The sequence below is a fragment of the Aspergillus multicolor genome (assembly GCF_047715735.1).
Source record: "Aspergillus multicolor strain CBS 133.54 unplaced genomic scaffold BDW74scaffold_7, whole genome shotgun sequence".
Lineage (NCBI taxonomy): Eukaryota > Fungi > Ascomycota > Eurotiomycetes > Eurotiales > Aspergillaceae > Aspergillus > Aspergillus multicolor.
The window spans coordinates 758,681-780,352 of record NW_027395958.1 but is presented as its reverse complement, the minus strand read 5'-3'; the positions used below and the strand labels follow the sequence as shown (position 1 = coordinate 780,352).

The 21,672-nt window shown below is 52.0% G+C and overlaps 6 protein-coding genes across 6 annotated transcripts; 3 read left to right on the top strand and 3 right to left on the bottom strand.

Moving 5' to 3' along the window:
- Window positions 1-104: 104 nt before the first annotated feature.
- On the top strand, window positions 105-1,908 carry BDW74DRAFT_190028 (uncharacterized protein; the record flags this gene model as incomplete). The annotated part of the gene is made up of 4 exons (XM_073732099.1): window positions 105-285; window positions 370-1,108; window positions 1,181-1,513; window positions 1,600-1,908. The coding sequence occupies exons 1-4, from the start codon at window positions 149-151 to the stop codon at window positions 1,906-1,908; spliced, it is 1,518 nt and encodes a 505-aa protein (XP_073585758.1). The 5' UTR covers window positions 105-148.
- A 966-nt stretch (window positions 1,909-2,874) lies between these two features.
- On the bottom strand, window positions 2,875-4,524 carry BDW74DRAFT_176631 (uncharacterized protein; the record flags this gene model as incomplete). Its single annotated transcript, XM_073728671.1, has 6 exons — window positions 2,875-2,927; window positions 2,987-3,186; window positions 3,301-3,396; window positions 3,497-3,873; window positions 3,958-4,031; window positions 4,323-4,524. 6 exons carry the CDS (start codon window positions 4,522-4,524, stop codon window positions 2,875-2,877), a joined length of 1,002 nt encoding a protein of 333 aa, XP_073585757.1.
- Window positions 4,525-6,256: 1,732 nt separating this feature from the next.
- BDW74DRAFT_167052 (uncharacterized protein) lies at window positions 6,257-8,165 on the top strand (the record flags this gene model as incomplete). Its single annotated transcript, XM_073726644.1, has 5 exons — window positions 6,257-6,664; window positions 6,728-7,274; window positions 7,311-7,699; window positions 7,729-7,995; window positions 8,031-8,165. 5 exons carry the CDS (start codon window positions 6,257-6,259, stop codon window positions 8,163-8,165), a joined length of 1,746 nt encoding a protein of 581 aa, XP_073585756.1.
- A 965-nt stretch (window positions 8,166-9,130) lies between these two features.
- On the bottom strand, window positions 9,131-10,039 carry BDW74DRAFT_176629 (RTA1 domain-containing protein; the record flags this gene model as incomplete). Its single annotated transcript, XM_073728670.1, has 2 exons — window positions 9,131-9,795; window positions 9,871-10,039. 2 exons carry the CDS (start codon window positions 10,037-10,039, stop codon window positions 9,131-9,133), a joined length of 834 nt encoding a protein of 277 aa, XP_073585755.1.
- Window positions 10,040-11,797: 1,758 nt separating this feature from the next.
- On the top strand, window positions 11,798-13,251 carry BDW74DRAFT_176628 (uncharacterized protein; the record flags this gene model as incomplete). Its single annotated transcript, XM_073728669.1, has 3 exons — window positions 11,798-12,031; window positions 12,108-12,466; window positions 12,573-13,251. The coding sequence occupies 3 exons, from the start codon at window positions 11,798-11,800 to the stop codon at window positions 13,249-13,251; spliced, it is 1,272 nt and encodes a 423-aa protein (XP_073585754.1).
- Window positions 13,252-14,926: 1,675 nt separating this feature from the next.
- BDW74DRAFT_176626 (uncharacterized protein) lies at window positions 14,927-20,972 on the bottom strand (the record flags this gene model as incomplete). Its single annotated transcript, XM_073728668.1, has 5 exons — window positions 14,927-18,067; window positions 18,121-19,758; window positions 19,808-20,129; window positions 20,186-20,310; window positions 20,367-20,972. 5 exons carry the CDS (start codon window positions 20,970-20,972, stop codon window positions 14,927-14,929), a joined length of 5,832 nt encoding a protein of 1,943 aa, XP_073585753.1.
- Window positions 20,973-21,672: the final 700 nt, after the last annotated feature.

Sequence of the window (21,672 nt, the reverse complement as noted above, 5' to 3'; positions counted from 1 at the left end):
GTTTGTTGGAGTCTCCAATGGATATAAATGTCAAATGATCAGCTCGGCTGTGGAGTTGGGCTTGCCGTTGCATATCAACCTGACCCTCTGCCTATCCTCATGTCATTGCGTTGGCCTCTACGCCGACGCGAGAATACGCCTCTTCACCATGCCGGAAGAGACAGCAGTCCAGTCCAAGCACCCGTATCCCGACGAAAAGCTCCAAGATCTCCGAGCACCAAGTGCCGAAATTGAGCATCTAACTCCCGACGAAGACAAGCGCATTCTTCGCCGCATCGACCTCTTGTACGCCCCTTCATCCCTCTCTCTCCTTCCCTTCCCATCCCATCCCATCTCCACCCAACAACCCTAACTAAAAGTCCAAAATAGCCTCCTCCCCATAATGGCCGTCTCCTACATGTTCCAATTCCTCGACAAATCCGCCATGAGCTTCACGGCGATCTTAGGGCTAGAAGAAGACCTCAACCTACGTGGGGACGACTACTCCTGGGCTTCCAGCATCTACTACTTCGGGTACCTGGCGGCATCGTACCCCGCTGCTGTGATGTTGCTGCGCTTTCCGGTGGGCAAGATGATCTCGACGTCCATCGTGGTATGGGGAGGGGTGCTCATGCTCATGGCATTGGCATTCAACGACAAGGGCCTTATCGCCGTGCGGTTCTTTCTCGGTTTAACTGAAGCAGCCATTGCGCCGGGGCTGAGTATTGTGGTCAGCATGTGGTATAAGCGCTCTGAGCAGCCGTTCCGCCATGGGATTTGGTTCCAGGGGATTACGATTGCGGGGGTTTTTGGTGGTCTGCTTGCGTATGGGATTGGCCATGTGGAGAGTATTGCGCCGTGGAAGGCTGTCTTCCTGATCTTCGGCGCGATAACGGTTTGTTGGGCAGCGGTTCTATTCCGGTATCTGCCCGATACACCGATGGGCGCGCGCTTTCTGTCTGAGAGTGATAGACGAAAAGCTGTTGTACGGGTCTCCGAGAACATGACCGGAATCAAGAACAACGAGTTTAAGCGGAGTCAGTTCCTCGAGGCTCTTGTTGATGTCAAGGCGTGGGCCCTCGTGCTCATTCAGATTGCGGGCTCAATTCCGAATGGGGGGGTTTCGAACGTACGCTTATCCTTTCCTTTTCCCCCTCCCTTCAAATGATTGATACACGGCTAACGGTTTATGCGGGTGTAGTTCGGCTCAATAATAATTGAAGGCTTCGGCTTCAGCACCCTAAACACACTGCTCGTGCAAATAATAACCTACGTGTTCCAGGGTGTCCTCGTGCATCTCTCGACTGCCGGGTGTAGCTGGTTCAAAAACAGCCGCACGTACTGGATGGTCTGGAACTCCGCGCTATCTATCGTCGGCGCTGCAATGGCGCGGCAGATCAACCCGGATAACGTCTGGGCAAGATTCATGGGGTATTGTCTGGCGAACGCCTATAGTGTAAATTTCCCGTTGACCCTTGCCATGTCCACGGGCAATGTTGGGGGATTCACAAAGAAGACGACTGTTAATGCGATGGTACCACTCCTCCAACAACTCCTTTTCCTTTTGCACCTGTCTATGATAGTTATATGACTGAGAGGCTGACTTTGTTGGGTGTGTAGATCTTCATCGGCTACTGCACAGGCAACATCATCGGCCCGCATCTCTTCTTCGACGACGAAGCCCCCTCATATCCATCTGGTTTCCTGGCGATGTTGATTTGTTTCGGAATTAGTTTGGTGATATCGCTGAGTCTGCGGTTTTATCTTATTTGGGAGAATCGGCGGAGGGATCGGTTGGGATTGGGGGTTGGGGCGGGACATGGGGAGGGGGAGGGGGAGAGTAGAGAGGAGGAGGAGGAGGCGGTGCTTGATGCGGCAGTGCTTGATAGGACGGATAGGGAGTTGTTGAGGTTTCGGTATGTTTATTGAGTGCTGGAAGTGCTAGTCACGAGCGAAAGGAGGTACGGGCTCCAGATGTGTCTTCCAGGCTCTTATAATGTGTACCTAGTAGTGCGTCGTGGTTAGGGCTGCGTGGCGTGGGCTTCGGCGATAACAAGTCAGGCTGTACCCGTACGAACATCCACGAACATGAGACAAAACGTGATACCTTCGTGTGAACAATCTCTACCTTCCTCAGTTCTACTGTATCCGTGTTTATTCCGGTATGGCCCAGCCTCCGCCAGACGCTGGCAACATTAAAAGACCTGTCCGAAAGGAGAGGCAATTGTTGAACATGAACCCGGTACGCGCTGCGGTGGGTAGAATTTCTCGCTCTGTGAGAGTGAGTCCTATGAATCAAGTAGAGCAAAGCCCGTTTTACCCTGGAGCCAAGACCCATGGAAATGCCATCCGCCCCAAGAGCCTAAAAGTGCAGTACAGCGTGCCATCCTGGTATTATTGGACAATACCTGACCCTACCTTATTTCCCCACATATCTTGAGTTCGAATTGCGTCCAACAAAGACTGTGGTGTCGATCAGAAACTGCTAAGGGTCCGAGGAGAGCATCCGTGTGCTTTGGAGGTTTACTATAGTGTTCTGGCTTTAAATCCTAAGGGTTATCCGCCTTCCATATATACCATAGATTTGGTTTCCGGAAGCAAAGCACCCTTGGTGATTAGCATACTTCTCGTTATATTGGAGGAATACCGTCAAAATCCATTAATAATGCATACTTCATCATATCTAGAAACGGTTTCTATGTTTTCAGGGTCCTCGTAAGTGACTCCCTAGGTTACAATGTCCTGTCTGATTTCCCATTGGCTAGGTACATCATGATTAATGCAATCACATTGCAATTGGTGATCTTGAGAAGCCCGTTTTGGAATACCACAACAAACGCAACATCAACCTGCATCGCCCAGCGTAAAAATGGTAGCTTGGCATGCAAGGCCCACTTATACAGAATGGACGTACATCACCGTCACAACCTCCGCTTGCCGCTCCGGCGCTATAAATTTAACATGAGCATTATTCATCATACACCAAAACATATGGCGCTAAACATACCTGTTTTCACTGTCTCTGAGGGTCGTCGGGGCATTGGCAAAATAATTTGCATTGAAGCCCAAGCATCTCGAGCGAACCGCACAATACGCTGGCTGGCCTTGCCCGCCGTGTTTGAGATGCCGAGCTCCCGCAACCATTCAACGAATTTGGGGAACGTGCAGACGCAGGCGATTATAACGCCAATGTTAATCTCGGCGATTCTAGCAGCAACAGACAAGGTCAGCTCTGGAGATTAGAATGCTTTTCCAACCCAAGATGAATCGGCAAATGGGAGTAAAGTGTGGGGGTTCTAGGACGAGGTTAGTTACACATACGAGTAGACCGCTATCTCCGCCGAGTCCCATAACATGTCCTTGCCGTGCACATTTTCTCGGATGCCAATCAGGCGGGCAATACTTGCGGCGCAGGCACTGGCATTTCAATCATGTTAGCATACCATTTTCCGTTGATTGGGTCACCGAGTGTCAAGGTACACTCCAGAAGATAGTGTATACAAAAGATGCAACACACCCAAACCCTGAGGCAAAAACGAAAGACAGCCCTGCCTCTTTCCCTTGGGACATCTGAAGCCTCACCAGCGGCGCAATAGGCAAGAGTAGGACATAGAAGTCTGTAACGACATTGACAGCCGAATGCCAGAGCGCCAACTGATTGTGGCCAACGCGGCAAAAAGTTGGAGTACCCGAGTGAGGACCTGTCCGCGTACAGACAACGAGACTGGCACATGCTATAACGATGAATGTTGTGTAAAATACCGCCGTCATGATAATCCCGATCCAGACTGCAACTTTTACTCGGCTGACGATGAAGAGGCGTCTATAGAGCAGCAAGATGGAGAGTTTGGTGAAGCAGACTGTCCAGGGGTATGTTATGTTGACCGAGAAGATCTTCACGAGGTTGTTAGTCAAATTTGATATATTATGGAGTACAGCGGTGATAGGTAGAGTTGAACGAGCTGGAGGGACACTAACCCGGACGTTATCGGGGTCTGCGAAGAACCTCATCGGAACGTCCCACATGTGTCGGCCCATGCCGAGCATCAGCACTTCCGAATAATGATGTGTCAGTGCTCAGAAGAATAAGGGTAAAAGCTAGGTACCACAGGTTGAATGGCAGGGGCTCACTTTTAATCGTTACGCCCATATGAGCAAGCGCGCCGCACTTCAAACAAGGACGTTGCAAGTAAGTACCAGTACACAATATCCTTCTTCCAAACAATGTATAGCCCAGAACTTACAGCCGCAAGAATGCACGTTGCTACACCAGCGGTCTTTGAGTCAGATATCCCATGTTTGCAAGGATTCTCGTCGCTCCAGGGCTAGCTTGATTGACTTACTATCCTCCCACCCCCACAAGTTAATGAGGCGAGTACGGACAAACACACGTACAATGACCGACAGTAACATGAGCGGTGTGAATACTGCTTCCAATATAACGATCATCGGCTGGTGCGACGGAGGGTCAATGTAATTTGGCTTCATCCCAGGCGGAGGCGGAGCCGCTGGGATCTCGGAGGCGTTGGCATGTATCGTAAACATGGTTTGTTGGGCAGACTGGAGTTTGATAAAGAGAAATAAGCCGCTGCAGGTTGCTGTTGCTGGTTAGAGATGGAAGCAAAGAGCATCTCAGCCAGGAGTAGTATTATATATAGGGAGATATGGGGCGACCGTGAGCCCCATTGATTGCCCGCTAGCGAACACCCTGGGCCCCCAAAGGCCATAAACATGGTTTCTAAGCTGACTTGACCTGGAAGCGTTGCCCGGGGCGCGCATGGGAAGTACAACGTTCTGTATAACACTATCTTAAGGATGGGCGGTCGGGCATGCAGGGTCATCCTAGTGCCTGGCGTTGTATAAAGCCTACCCTATTGCTTTTGAGTCTTCGGCATCCAAGGCTTTGCTTTTGACCCTTATTGGGCTGGTAGTAGTTTTATATTGAAGTAGTGAAAAGGGGCCAAGATGCAGTAACTACAACTAGGCTTAGTGGCAGCTGGGACAGAGTGTTAATGCTTAGGGCAAGATCTTATCGGCCCTGCTAAATAAAGCCTTGTAGGGTTCATGAAGGATCAGCGTATGGGCACCTCCAGTATTTGTCACGGTGCATCGGCCTTACATTTGCAAAAGCACTATCTCATAACTGGTTCATTTTGGATGACGAACCTTGTGGCAGCATAAGCCGACTGGGCGCTCCAGGGCAGTCTTCTTGTGTACCCTACTCCGTTAGTCTCACTCGACAAGCAGGGCCCCATATCTTGGTACGCTTACCCCAGGAACAGTAAGCTTATCCTCATGTGTCACATCTATCCAAATAACCAAAAAGCAACACAAGTGACGAACGAAGGTAGTAGGCTGACAGCAGAGAGTGTTGCACGCCCACCTATACGCATAAACCTGGGCGAGGGGCAACGGCACAGTCAGTCTACTCTGACATCGCCATTGATTGTGGTTAGCAAATTCCGGAATGATGCGATGCGTCTCAGCCAGATTGTACCTTGCGCAACAGCCCTAAACCCGATTAACCGTCCTCGGTACCGGTAGCCCCGGCCCTAACAAGGGGCATACTACCTGATCAATACTGAGAGGAGGTAAGAGATGTCGATGTCAGCATGCATGAGTTTGAATTGTACGGGGCGACGGTGGAAAACGTCCCGTGAGTTTCGCAGCGAGGATGCTTCCAACTTTGGAAGCCTATGCTATCAACGAGCCACGTCACCGACTAGGGTGGAGGCCTGGAGACGAGATCGGAGTACCAAACCACGATCTCGGGTCACCAGAAACGATAGGTGCGGGGTGACAGGGGGGTTATTTTCGCCTCATTTGCATTCGAGCCTAGCACGCCTAATGAAGAACGTTTTATAAGGTGATTGTATCTAAGTATCAAGACATGAGACTTTACTAGACTTCCATTAAGAGTCCAATACACAGGACGAAATAGCCATTGGATCTTCCGGCTGTACGTCTGACAGGATCTCAGCACGGTCTCCCACTAAGGTTGAGGTGGACGGGGTCCAGCGACTGCATTGTCCCACTGTCTAAGCGAGCAGGATCATCCCGCATTTTGGGATTTGGGCCGAAAACATGGACATCCACATGTCAAATGCCGACACGGATCAGCTTGTCGTGGGGCTCTAGGATTTTGAGTATAAATCCCAGAGGCTGGCTGGAGCTAGCTAGAGACTGCCTCTGCTGGTTCTCGCCCATCCCCTAACGACATTTTCCTTTACGTACTCCTATTCTGCTTTCTCATCATGCTGAAACGATTTCTCATGATATGGCTCGTGCGGTCGCGGCAGCAGCGCCGTCTCAGGACAGGACCCACGGCAAGTGCAGCCTGCGAGGAGCCCCTTCCTATCCTCCGCCCCCTCGCCCTGAACCAATCTCGATTGTTGAGCTGCCCTTGCCACCGTCCATCATAAACGACTCGTTCGGAGCCTGCACTGAGTTTATCAATCCCCGGCGAACCGGCTGCATCAAGATTGTCCTCACTGGCGAAGACTCCCTCCCTCAAGCAGGAACATTCACTCCGGACAATACGGCTATCGTAGCCACCGTCAACTTTACCGGTGCCCCGGCCAGTCTGGAACCCGCTAGCATCTACAGCGGTGTCCAGACCATCTTGATCAAGACGGACAGCTCGACCTTTCCCACCGGTGACCCCTGGAAGTGCATCACGTGCGGCGTACCAGTGTCCAACCAGATCGGGATCGACCGAGCGCTGCAGGACTAACCCCGCGTTTTCAAGGATGGCAAGCACTTCCTAGTTAGAGCCAACATCATTTACTGGCGGGCATCCAGTGACAAGCCACCTCGTCACCCGAACAACATCCACATCTACCCCATCTACTGGCCCGTCACAGCAAATGGATCTGGCCCAACGGGATCCATGCGCGAGCTCCGCCTCCACCCGGAAGACACCCACCTGTCCTGGAGCAGTCTAGTCGGCAGCAACCAGGACGGCTTTGACGGTCGGCTGGTCTTTAACCCAGCCCCGCGGACTGGGACCCCTCTAGCCCCGCGCTATGATCTCACCAACGTCAATCTCATCCGTCTCAACAGCACCAGACGCCTCTACAACGCGTCAAACGGCACAATAAAGCTTGACCTCGCCGCTCTCGAAGTCGGCGAGTTCCGCGGATTCAGTGGCTCCGGCAACGAACTCATCTACATCGGGTACCCCTGGGAAGCATGCAACTTCGACGGCTTCGCCGTGAACATGAACAGTGGCTCGATCCGCCGGTTGACCGCACACCTTGAGTACGTCGATCTAATGGACATCTCGGTGACAACGCGTGGACCGTAGCTCTAGACATCCGCATCCCATTGAGATCAATGTTCATGGCCGGCATGCGCGGGATCCCACCGCTCTCTGACATTGTCAGCAGCACAGTCTACTCGTCTGTCCAAAAATAACGGGTTCCGCCGATTCTTTCAGGCCATCCTGATTGATCGGTACGGCGACCGCGGCGATTACTTTGGACAGCAGATCAATGCCGCCGGCGACGGGAGCAACGGCGCCCTGAACGATCCGAACTGGAATGCCCGTGCAGACCCGCATTTCTCGCTGGATGGCACCCGTCTTATCTATTACCAGACGCTGGTAAAGACGCCGGCATGCGGAGGTGAAAATCCGCTTCCATGCCCTGTCTCCAATGCCCCCGATGGTCGAACGACCCGCTTCATGCTCGCAACCTTTACAGACCGTAAACCGCAACCAGTCCCTGCATTCAAGGACGGCCCCGATAGGATCCCTTGGGCAGCCCCATACACACCGGGGATGACGATTCCCCGCGCAGCATCGCTCAACCTGGAAACTACACATACAAGGGTCGATCCTGCGGCAGCGCCTCGATGTCCATATTCCCCGGTCAGGTTTCAACCATCCCGAGTCGGGTACGAGTCGACTTCCACGACCTTTCCGACGACGGAGAGACGATTTTGCATGGGTACGAGAATATCAGTACCAGTGCATTGGCTACGTGGCTTTTCAAGACGGACTGGGCGTCGGACATCGTGCAGACGAAAGGTGGAAAGTCATTGACCGCAAGATAACGGGCCACGAGAGATTCAATATCACGATGAACGTACAGGAGAACTTTTTCAATGCCACTAGGACGTTGAGTACGGTTGTAGACGGGGTTGTATATAGGCAGCCATTGAACTTAGGTATTTCGTCTAACTAAAATTGCCGAGTTTGTCGCAGGTTAAAGGCTGAGATAGCTGGGATAGCTGGGATAGATAGTTGTTAGTCAATTGAATGCTCAATAGTTTATGAAGAAAAGACTTCATGAAGATTACTGGACATATTTCTTGTTCTAAACATCTACAAAGTAGAAGCATCATAATGCAGAGGGCGACATACCCAACATCCAAGCCGGGCCACGACTCCATGGAAGCAAGCCAATATGATAAAATCCATTCACATAAGTCAGGCTGGTACATCCAACGTCAAACCACAATAGATAGACAATACGTATATCCGTGGTTCCTTTTTTTTCTGCGCGGGTTTCCATACGCGTATAGGAGGCCAAATTGGGGCTTTTATACGCGTATCCATCCGTGCTGCGCCTGCGGCTGCGATGGGGTGGGCCAGAGGTGGACCCTAACTAATGGGAATTGCTGGCACCGGTTTTACTCTTGCTCTTCTATTTTTGACAGTCGGTCTCGGATCTTGATTGGGATTGCCGGGTGGAAGGTCACTGTCTTGAAATCCGTGTTGCGTGTACTTTCGGCGATTGAAATCCGGTACATATGGATCAGGGTGGTGATTGCTCAAGCGGCGATTCCGTTAGGTATCGTGGTGCTTCTACCCAGGATGCATGCGATGCGATGCGAGGGGCCCTTCTAGAAGTAGAATATTGCATAAGCACGTACTAGACATGGTTAAGTTGCTACAAGTTTTATTCACATTGGCTGAGATGTAGGTATAGCCAGTCTCGCCCAGCTGGATAAGTTATGGATGTTTGCGCTTGTAACAGGAAAGATCAAAATAATGGTAAAAATGGAATATATACACGAAGATACCTTGACTTCAACATCCCCATCACAGACGGGAATACAGTAGAACTCCCCGATAGGACCATCCAAAATCCAAACTCAAGACAGAAGAAGAAAGATAAAGTACACCCATGCGGTCCAAGCCGTCCCCTCAAGCAACCCCTTCCATCTCATTCAACTTCACCCGCTCATGCACATACTCATAACTCGAGATATCTCCGGGATACCGCACCCCAAAGAGCAAAACAACCAGCGCCATCAACACCGCATCAAACACATACAGCGTCCACTCATGCTTCAGCAAATAGCCGTCATTCCCCATAACAAACTCCGCAACCCGGAACAGCGAGCGCACCATAATCAGCAAGCTGACGAGATACAGCGTCGTAAGGTGGTACTTCCACTTTAACCCGCCCTGCCGAGTTCCAACGCTGGGGTCTTTCTTCATGCGAACCTGCCACACGATCGCGGTGACGATAAACAACCCGAACATAATAACCTGCACAAGCAGTCCTAGGACCACAAGTTTATTCCCTAGACTCGCGAGCGAGCTCTGGACCATCATGCCCGCGGCCCCGCCCTGGATCAAGAAACTCAGAACATCGCCAACGACAAAGATCTTCGTTAGCCAGCGGACGGGTATGAGACTGTATTTCTGCCCGCCAACCCCGATGATCACGCGGCCGAGTACCATGTACACCGACGCTGCGAAGAGCGCCGGGCCCAGAAGGATAAACACGCTCTGGATGCAGTACGGCATCATCTTGCCGGTTTTGTTGTGCGCGGAGGCACGGGCGCAGTACCCTATGAACTCGACTTCACGATTTTCGTTAGGCTATTCCATCAAGGAAAACGTGAAGGGGTGAATTTAGGGATGGAAGTTGGACGTACAGAAACACCCAATCGCAAACGGCACACAGAAGAACGTCTTTCTCTTCCAGATCTTCCACGTGTGGAATGCTGTGCCGGCTAGGAAGAGGAGGAGGAAGATCACGGCTGCCGCTGCAGACGGAACGTAGTTCCAGAGGTAGTACCCCTTGTAGGATTCGAGTTGGGTCATTGTGTTGGTGTATGGGTATGTACTGGGAATGGTTGAATTTGGAGGTCGGGTGTTGTTTTATATTATAGCATTCGAGTACCAAGCTTTCAGGGGCGCAGGTTTCGACAAATACTGACGGATCCACGTATCAGACCTATAAATAACCTAGATACCATTGAAGGACATTTCTATACGCGTAAATGCTGTTCTTGAAACTAGGGTAAGGGTGATCTTCACGCTGTGCCCTAAACAAATGGAGGCAAGTGGCACGTGCATACGCGGAAATAGGGCCCGTGGAAAACAGTGGGGAGAACAGCCAGTAGACAGTTGAGACTAGTACAATGTCGGTTAGCTTTATTTACTTTTGAATAGCGTACCACGGGCCGGGAGTCGGTCTATCTTCGACACTGCAGTAGGGCTCGAAAGATCGACACGATGCTCAGCCCTATGGTATGGTAACCTTGGAGCCTCCCTAGAGACTGGTAGGTAGTATGGTGGCGACGGGTGCTTGGGGCTTTTACTCAGCCTTACGGGCGCCATAGGGCTTTCGGGGCGTGTGTTGTTGGCAAACAAAAGGTTACTATAGAGCAGGGGGCCCATGTCGGCGCTTGGTTGGCCACTTTCTTCTTCATATTTTCTTGAGATTTTTGGGGAGTCAGTCACCCGATTTATCTTTCTGTCGATGTGACAGAATGCCATTGCGGCGTCTCCCGAGCTTACCGAAAGACTTTCCGAAATCGTACGTCATGCCGTCCGTCGATATATTTATATCCTGTGCCCTGTCTGTATGCATCTGGTGATGACGGCCGGATACCCATGCTGGCATCGGCTTATCCCAACAGAATTTCAAGTGTAGAATTGCAACAGAGATGCGTTCAATCTACCGGAACTAGATTAGTGTACAAAAGCTGTTGGAGATATCAGTTTCCTGGTTGCTGGATGTAATCCCAAGTGATTCGAGATGCCCCTGCCATTTCGACCTGGCGATGGCCTTAATACGCCCATAAGACAGTCAGGGAGCAGGTGGTGCCAAGCAAGCAAGAACTGATTCAGTCACAGCAGGCTATAGTTGATGTCCTGATACATAGAAGAGGTATTGGACATCGGCTGTAGATTGGAATGGCGGAAGAAAAGCTCGAAAAGGCACGCAACTAGGTGCGCAGATACCTTGTTTAGTTGCACGTCAATGACAGAGGGAGTACCTGCATCAACTCTTTGACAAAGGAAGTAGATATAGTTAGACCATCCGTGCCCCTAGTATGGCGTTTTAGGGCTATCCCGTAGTCGAGCGACTGAGCGAAACCATTTGCGGCTATAAAATCGCAAACATATACGGAGGGCCAATTGTATGTATGTTTACGGCCCTGACCGTATCAATTCCAGCTCCCTCTTCCAATATATAGTAGCAATGCGCGAAAGGAATTGTTCTTCTACCAGCGGTCTGTGGCCATGAGTGGTAGAAAGCCGTACGTGGTGAGTGCCTGAGTGGTCACTAACCAGCAGCGAGCTACCAGAGCTGGTGTGACATAAACCAGAAGATGGTTGGACCTAATGAGTCCTTAGTCGCAGATCTATTCTGAGAATACGAGACTTTGCCCTGTGGCTGAAGAATTCCCCCTAAGGGGCACATTCGTGTAACATGCCCCCATCTCCGAAGGATCTTCAAACGGGCCCCGTGGGAGCTTGAATCAAGTCATGACGAGCATAGCGGCATTGAAGTGTGCACTGTATGCTGCATGTGGATCCACGAACCCAAATGTCCCCCGAGCTTAGATCGAGATGGTTCTGATCGATGAAGCGGGGTACAGTGCGGCCCCCAATACCACGTCTCAGCCGTGGCAACACAAGAGAGCCAGCCTCCTGGTCAAGATCGCCATCAGCCAAACGACGTTCGAGACGGGGAAATTGCAGAACGCCCCATGGGCAGGGCCGTCTTACTCAGCTTTGCTGAAGATCCGGGGAGCCCCTTTCCTGCATTTCTTCTTCTTAATCTATCTCCAACAGTGTCCGGCTGTGGGGTATCTGCCCTTCCACAGGTAACCACGCCGGTTTTTTTCAAACCTCATGAATGCTGCTCACCTCCCTATAGTCCGCGTATAATCCACCAGAGCAACCACTTGATCCCGCCGAAATGCCCATTCAGAGAATAGCCAAGCCCTCCGTCACCGAAACCGGGTCCCCTCCACGAACGACCGAGCCCCCCTACACAAACTCCACCATCCTCGCCCTCCTCCTCAAGCGCGACTCCTACCCCGTCAGCATCTGCGGCTGGATCGACGGCGACGGCGGCAAACCAGCCTACTGCTCGGCCTATTCCTCCTGCGTCCGAAACACCGACAATAGCTACGTGGGCTGCTGCGCGACGGCGTCAAACGCATGCCGGTTCTTCACGTCATGTGTGGACGTTAGCTCGAGTCAGATTGAGGACCTGCAGGATGTGTATACATGGTGCGTCTCTCTTCCCCTTGCGAAAGATAAAGATTATGAATGCCCGAGATTTACTATGGGCCGGATCTGATGGAAAGTAAATTGAATGCTGACGAATTCCATATAGCAAAGGGGCCAAACGCTGTTACCGCAATTCATTCCCAGACGACTTCTACCAATGGGGGTGCGGGGCCCTCGACGACGCAACGACCGTGCTGACGAGCTACGACGGGATCAACACGGACTTGACACTGCAGGTCGTGTACACGGGGAATGGGGCCGGCGAAGATACCGTGGAACCGACAACAACATCGGAAGACACTACACCGGGGTCATTCTCGCATTCGTTAACGAACCTGGGCACGCCGCCCGCCTCGCCGTTATCCACACTGGTCGTTGCCACAATCACCGTGGGCACCGAGACACGAACAGCGACTCCGTCCCCCGGCAGCAGCGAGCAAGCCGATCCCAACAAGGATTCCTCGGGATTGAGCACGGGGGCCAAAGCGGGTATCGGGGCTGGTGCGGCATTCGGTGGACTTCTTATACTGGGTGCGATGGTGTTTCTCGTGTGGCGATGGAGGAAGAGACGCAATGGGCATAGTGGATTGCCAGTTATCAGCTCGCAGAGCGCGGACGCTGGTGGCTACTACAATCCTGTTCCTATGTCTGGACCGTCGGAGTTGGAGTCTACGGAGCGCTCGCTGTTCGAAATGAGTCCGGTCATGGGAGATGCGAAATACCAGGGTAAGGGGAAGACGGGTCTAGTTGATGATGGGAGGGAGGTGTTTGAGGTTCCTGGGTGAATGGCCTTCATGCTCGCCAGCGGTGGTCGTCAGTGGTAGTCGGATTGATACATGACTTGATTTGTATATTCAAATAGCTTTAAACATGTTCAGACATGAGCGAGCGCTGTGCCTAGAAACATCAGATTGTCCTCGTGCCTGCTCCTGTCTCATTTCCTTCGCGAAGAATGCTAAAAAGATACCCATGGCGATCTGCCGCACCAACTCCACAGATTCAGACGTATGTATACTGATTTCAGTATTAGATCGAGGGAATCTTAACACTGCATGCAATACATAGAGGGGTAGTCTTGTCAGTACTACTATACAAAGCCAAAAAGCAGTGCACGATAATATGGATGCAGTATGATTGAATTGCACATTGGCTTAACCAGGACAGTCTCCGCCAGAAGACAGTATTTGCTGATCATATGTAGGTATGTATATATAGATTTATATATATACATCTGCCGAGCAAAATAGCCCTTTAATTTTGATAAGTTAAAGGTTATCTTCCGATTTAGGTGCTTTAATATGTATGATATAATGTATTTCCCACGATATAGGATTTTGAGAGCAGAGAAAAGGAGTAGGGGAGCTCAGAGCAATTTCACTAGAAAAAGACTGCCAAAATCAGCTGCTAGAAGGTGGACAGAGCAAAGGAGGCATCGAAGAAGTCCGAAGGACGGATTGTGCGGTCCTCGTTTCTGGGACTAGACCTGGGCCTGGAGGGCGAGGGCCGGGCGGCAGACTTGCTTGGCGTCTCCCCATCCGTGGACAGGCGCATGTTCTGGTCAAGGTTCTATGGGCTTGGTGTTGGGGACTTCATGTTCATGGTCGTGTTCATGTTGATCGTCCTTAGCTATAGGACCAGGCCACAGGGTTAGGCTGAGACGCGAATTATCCGGTGCGTGCAGGATAATGCCCGACGAAAATGCAGGCCGCTGCTGGTAGCACGCGAGACCGGGCTTGCTCTTCGCCGTGGAGATAGTTAGAGCCACAGCCGCCGCTCGAATTGCAGCCCATGCCTTCTCCATGCGTCTCCGTCTGCGTCCTGGTTGTCGTGTTTCTATCGTGGTATGGTCTTCGTCGCACTTCAGGCGTTTCACACCAACCTTCGGCTGGTTACCCCGTGAGGGCAGCGGATTAAATGCAGATTCACATAGAGGTGATTCAGCCCTAAGGGTGCTCGTGCTGGCATTGGACAGTGGCATTGCGATTATATTGCTATTTACAGCGTGTCTGATGTGGTGTGTGGGGATGGACAATCGCCTGGTATATATAGGTATGCATATTGTATGTAAGGAGGCGGGCACGGTACAATGGGCTTCAGATGGGAGAGAGGTACTTTGTACTCAAGCTTAGGGACATTGTTTCCTCTTCCATAACAGGCTTGTCGCCATCAACAAAGCGTACTGTATGTGATTCTCAAAGCGGTTTATTTCGTCCGAATGACTCAATGCCTTTCACGTCAAGGGACAATGCGATACACAATGGACAACGCCTGCAGCTGGGAGAAAGTAAATCCCCCATTTTAAGCAGACAAGACGGCTACCTTTGTATGGTACCACATCGCCGAAGACGAGGATGCACTGCACTCGCCTCATGGTTGTTAATGAATCCTTAATAATTTTCATTTTGGGTGTCTCTTCCACTATTATAAGTAAACACTATCACCACTTAGACCCCCCTTGTTCTACCCCAAACCATCTACAGGATCAAGTGCAAAGCTGAACAAATGGCCAGACGGCTCAATTATCGTAAACAGCCCATCATGGACGACGACGTGGGCTGCTTGGTGGCTCAACGGAAGCAGGAGGACCCTTCGCGTCCCTTGCATCACCCACGAGTCGGAAATGAGCATATTGCGTGGGTTTCCCGGTGGTAGTGGTTTCTCTTCGGGTATAACTGATGTGCTGGAATAGATGGAGGCTTGGTCTGCATTGATACCGTCCCTGTCCGTGTTGGGGGCTTCGTTAATGAGGGATGGGCTGCGGCTGCGGCTGCGGGATGGAGATCGGGAGGCTTGGAGGTTGTCGGGCTTGTCGAGGTAGGACTGGTCTGATATTGACCTCGGACTTTCTGGATAGTGTTGTTCGTATCCCTTTCCATCAGTGTGGGTCTCTTCACGGCTGTTCCAGTTGTCCATGTCATCATCATCGCCATGAGGGAACCCTTGGTAGTCATTCTCGTAATCATCTTCATGGCCCTCATGGTAATCGTGAGTTGACTGTTCGTATTGCTGCTGACTTGACTCTGCAGAGCTCTGGCCGTTGCCGTTTTCCTCATCCTCATAGCCCTCACGATACCCGCCATCATATTGCTGCTGATTCGCCCGCGCTGAGCCCTCGTCGTTACGCAGGCTCTCGTCCGGACCGTCCGCATCGGACTCGGCATACCCCTCCTCATTGCTCTCTTGATCACCGTCTCCATATCCGTAGTCCATCTCAGATTCTTCATCCTCGTCACTCCCACTATCAGGACATTCACTTTCGGGACTTAACCACCAACTCAAGGGCCTCTGATTTCGCACCTCCTCGTCCTTCTCCCACGGCATAATCTCGCGGAACCAAGCAAGATCAAGCTGTCCCTTCTGGGTCTCAAGCCCATCCCGATCATTGAATGACAGTGTCCCGTACACCTGTTCGCCATTATACCGACCTGTAATGCGGCCAGTAGTCGCATCCCATAGCAATACCTCGTTCATACGCAGCGAGCCTGCCATCAAGCTGCCGTCGGGCGAGAAGGCTGCGCGGTCGAGGCTCAAGGAGTATGTAGGCATCACATTTTGCAGCTGGCCCGACCGCACGTCCCACAGCGCCACCGCGTCTTCATAAGCAGCCAGGAGCAGCTTGTTGTTGGGTGAGAAGGTGAGAAGGTGGAATGAGGACGACTGTCCCCTCAGTGGCATCAGCCGGTGCAGCTGTGCTTTGTTCATAATATCCCAAAGGACAATTGACTTATCACCAAAGGCCATGGCCAGAAGAGCACAATCGGATGAGAGCGCCATATTCCAAGTATCGACTAGGCTGAAGTCTCCAGTTGAGAAATCCTCACGGTGACCAGTTGCAAGGTTGAGAATCTGAATGGCACCGCCAGGAGATCTTGATTCGTCCGGTTGAGGATTTCCACCTGCAAGGCAAAGTCTCCCATCCGGCAGAAATTGGCGCAACTGCCAGTTCCTCCCCGGCCCCAGGTCTTCACCTGACCCATGTATCAAGTTGCCGCTATCGACCTCCCAAACACGGAGCCCAGTCTTCAGGTGCCGATTTCGTTTGGTCATAAGGTAAAATCCATCAGGCGAGAACTCGACATCATCCCAAATAATGTCCCATTTCGCGTTGAATTGTGAGATGAGGTTGCAAGTAGTCATATCCCGGACTTCGACAGAACCGTCAACAAACTGTGTTGCAACTATGTCCCGCTGTTGGCAATGGACCGCGGAGCGAATCTCTGCACTGTTCGCCTTATCTTCGTCCCCAACGCTGGGTACTACCGACGGTGCAGTGGTGGCATCCCATATTCCGATTGTATCGTCGTCAAATGTAGAGGCAAAGTATTTGCCATCTGGGGAATTTAATACCAAGCTGATGCCGTGATGGGAGATCCTTTGTACGCAGGTGCCAGTCACCACATCCCACACCTGGACTCCTATCCCATCAACCTTGCCAAAAACCCGGCATCCGTCGGCAGTAAACTTTACTTCGCTGATCCTCTTCAGGGCGAACTCGACATTGAAATCATGCAGCAGTGCACCAGTCGTGACATCCCACACACGGAACTTATCGTCAATGAACTCCCACTTGGACAGCCGAACGGCAGCGACAAGTTGTCCATCGGGAGAGAATGATACACAGGTGAACTTTGTATCATCCTTGATCTCACTCCCGTAAAGGTCCCTGTCTCCCCACGGGGACGGAAACATGACGGTATCATCGAAGCCAACCCACACATCGAGAAGGCAATGTACATGTCCGGTTTCCACATCGAAAATACCGAATCCGTCTACAGTCTTCAAAGCAACCAACTTCATGTCTTGGGAGAAATCGACAGCAGTATCAGAAAGATCGAACGCCCTCTCAACTTGATAGCCGTCCTCATTCAACCTTGAGATATTCAAAGATTCGCGCCTGGTCCATGCCACCAGCTTGCCGCTAGATGATAATGCTTTCACCTGGTGTATATCCAGTGTTAGGCATTTGTACCCAAGAGAGGTACCTGTCTTGGTGTCCCACATCTCGAGCTCGCCGCGCAAAGATACCGTGGTCAGAATACTGCTGTCGGCTGACCATGCTATGGCAATAAAACCACAGATAGGCGTCTTCCCAATGACACTGCCGTTGTACAATGTGGGATCGATGAAGTCGTGTATTACCTCCCCGCTGTCAACATCCCATATAATCAGTGAAGGGTTTCGGGCTTGGGATCCGACCGCTAGCATCCTTCCGTTGAGAGAAAACTCAAGACAATAGACACGGCCTGAACATGCCAAAACATGCACTATCTCCCCCGTGAAAGTGTCCCAAACTTTCACTCTTCCCCACGCTCCAAAGGCCAAAAGCCTACCGTCTGGTGAGAAAGACATTGTGGGCGAGTCAGTCGAGTCACCCTGGAGGATTTGCAACAATGAATCCCATCGAGCTTCGACTGCAGGAAGCTGACGAACCCATTTTGGGATGAGTTCAGCAAACAAACATCTAATCACACTCCTCTCCGGTGCAAATATAAGCGCCGAGGAATACGTCTGAAGAGGGGCCGTTGAAATGACAGTTCTGAAGTTTAGGGAAAAGCGTGTCGCGTCGTATATCAGGTCGCGTACTTGGGGGTTCCTCGCATGCTATATGTCCTAGTAAGTATCCTGAACAAAAGCTTGATGAGCGATAATCTTACCTTAGAGCCGTTAACATAGTCCCAGAGCTCTCTGACCTTCCTGACCCCAACACCACTCTCGCCCAAAAGGGCCATTGCCTCCAGCCAGAAGACAAACCGCGTTTTGAGAAATTCGTGCACCTCCCCTCCGTCTGTAATTTGCACCCCGCTGGCTCGCAGATGGCCAACCCAATAGATGCATGCATAGCGAAGGTGAACAGGTATGCACTCTGCCACCAACACCGGGCCTACATCGGACGCCAGCACCCCGGGGTACGGAAGAGAGCAGATGTTTTGCCGGAGGCCGCTCAGCATGACCTGCAGACATCGGTGTAGGAGTACCTCGTGCTGCTTCGCCTCCTCGACCAGGAAAGACTCATCCGCACACCTCTTGCCGTCGAGCAGAAAATCCCGAAACGACAGATGGAGAAGCGTGACCGGCGTTACATCATCCTCGGGGACGGAGAGTAGAGAGTGCAGGCCTTGAAGTGTCCCTTCAACTCTGTTTTGTGGTGCACCCAGAAGCCTGGTGAGTGCCGCCACTCCCAAGGGTTCGAACAGTGTGATGATGCTGCCCACGGACATCCGGAAGAGCTCGGTCAATTCCTGCTTCTCCTCCTCGAGAATGTCGTCTCCGCCGATGGAGGATTCCAGAATTTTGATGTAGATCTGGTCAAGACCTGCCTGAGGCGATGTCTTTGCGATTCTGCTAGCAAAGATCATACTCAACCGAGAGTCTAGATGTTGTCGTGAGGGGGCTCCTGCCAGAAAGCGACAAGCGGTGGAAGCGTAGACGAACAATCCTCCCGTTTTCTCGACGAGTATCTTGACGTTCTGCGGCGTGGGCCAGTCCTCAGCTCCGTCTTTTGTCCGTCTGATTTTGGCCAGCTCATGCTCTATGTACCTCGTGATGTCGTTCTCGCCGGTGGTAGTTGTTGATACCTTCTCAAGCACTTCCTCCTGGATGAGGTCTCCCAGGCTTTGCCGCATTTCAAGGCGGATATGGGCTTCTGGCCTACTGGTAATAAGGACCCGGACCCTGAGTGCCTTAAACTCACGGACCTGGCTCATTAGATGGAAGATAAGTCTCAGGTCTCGCTGGTCTTTGCATTCGTCAAGGGCGTCCAGCACGAAGATCAAAGCTACCTGCATGAGGTTTTGCTGCCGTTCCCACGCGAGCAGCGGTTTCAACACCAGGTGTTTCCACTGCCTGCTCAGTGCCTCGTTTCCAATGTTAGGATTCGAGGCAATCGCCTCGCAGATGTTCACTTTCACATCAGGGAAAAGGTCGCCAAGAGTCTTGCCCATCGTGGCAAAGAGCTTGCTCGCGTTGTTGCGATCGGGTCGGTTTAGGTCAAAGAAAAAACTGGCTGCCAGGCAGAAAGCCTCTGGCAGGCGAAAATCAAGGGCGTCCGACGGTGGATCGTCGTAGCATGCTGCTGCGACCGTGCGCGAGATGGTTGATTTGCCGGTGCCGGCCATTCCATGGAGCCAGAGTATAGGCTTGCCTTCTGGATCCTCGCACCAATTCCTGATTTTCGTCAAAGTGTCCATCTGTGTGCCTTGCAGACACAGAGACTCGTGTTCGCCTTCCCTTGAACCAAAGGTGGCCCCAGCAGCAAAGGGCAGTTTGTTGAGAAGCTGATCCTCCTTCGATGACTGAGACTGGATTAGCGACGGCTGAAGAGTATCTCTAACAGGTATTGACCTTGACTTGATCCTTTGTCTCAGTGGCGACTCTGAGTGACTCGTCCATGAGATGCTTAAGCTCGTCGACCTTGCTGTCGATTGCCTTGATAGTATGGCCGGTGAGGATTTCCAAATCGCCGCTGATGCCCTTCTCCATGTCGGTGATACTGGCCAGCAATTCCTTCCAGTTGTCTGCGACGGCCAGATCTCGCATCGAGCGAAAGAAAGTGGAGTGCGCGTAGTGCTTAGCGAGTCTCATCTGGTATCTCAACACCTGGGCGTACAACTTCACGATCCTCGCTCGAAGTCCCGCCCCAAGGTCGTTCAGGGGCTGCGAGCCACTATGGCAAAGGTCAGTTCAGCTAGCCGGTAACCGAAGAGAGTCACTTGCGTCGACGCCGTGTTTCTACTAGTAATCTCGATATGAGTGCTCTCGATCACCCGGAAGCGGATCATCAGATGCGAAATGTACTCGAAGCCCTCTGCGGCATCGTCATCTTGGGTGAACGCGTTCGCAACCGGCTAGCGACCGTCAGTGTAATTACGATGCGTAGAATTAGCGATGGAGTAAAACTGACGTTCAAGAAAACCAAGACTCCAGCCCACGCCAGAGAAGCGTGAGGCTCCATGCTGACAGCAAAACTGATCATCTCCTTCGCCGAGAGGATGGCCTGCACTATCCGCTTGGCTTCATCTTTGACGGCGATCTTCCTCTTGCCCACGGAGATTGTAAGTCGCGAGTTTTCGATATCATCGAGTCGGCGTTGGACCAGGGTCTGCAAGCTGGTCTGGCGCTCGGTCGCGTCGTCGGCAACGGACTTGGGCTCAGTCTGTTGTGAATTGATCAAGTTGGCTTCGTACGTGGCGATCAGATCCGGTTCTTCCTGTTCTAGTTGGGCGTATGCTTCGCTCCATAGGTCCTGGAGAGCTAAGGTCTGTTGTTCGTAGCCCTCGTCTTCGTTGTCCTGTGCGACTTGACGAGCGGGCGAAGAGGGGACGTTGACGGGAGTGGAGGGAGTAGATAAGGGGGAGTTGGCGGGCGGCTCCGTGGGCGTCTCCGAGAGCACGTCGGGCTCGGGAAGGAGCGACGAAGGCACTGAAGCGGCAGGCGTTGCAGGCTTTGGAGGGTCCTCCGCCTTGTCGGACCTTCCAAACGCTCGTTTAAGGCGGGCACGAAACGGCATTGCTAGCGGCAAAAGCTGGACAGCATTGAGGGGAGTAACCTAGGAATAAACGAGGCGAAGAGGGAAACGGCGGGGTTTTTAACGAGCAGAATTAGTATGTTCTTAGCAGTGGCGCGATTGGTCCAGCGCAGGATGCACCTCGCTGAATCTCAGCCTCAATGTCCCGTCCATCACGGCTTGGCGGAGGGTCCAGGCACAGGTACAGACGGGAGACACTACTGAACTGTCCATTTCCGAACAAGGACTCAAGACTTTGACTGGGATTGAATCTGTACCTTCATATCAGATCCTCATCCGCCCTTGTAGTACTTGCCCGTGCCAACCAGGCGTCATTTGTAACTTGCATGCGTTGCTTGAGCTCTCGTATTGGGACCCACTCCCACCTCCCACCCGGGGGCACAGACCCCCCGGGGATTCCCGCTCCCGGGCTTCTCCCGCTGTCCCTCAGGGGTCGAGGTACCTACCTATGCATAGAGGCTCAACGTGAGGCAGCCACAGTGCCATCTCCAACAACTGCTGTGGAACAAGCACTGAATTTGCTCATCAAACGTCGGCCGGATTATGTTACCGTCTTCTCACCCATCAGCTATTGTACCTTAATGTTTCATCTCTTGTGTTGTCTACCTCTGTGCCATGGTCCGCCAGTAACGAGTCCTTTATCTTGCAACGACGGGTGACACTAGCACAAATAACCCGACCT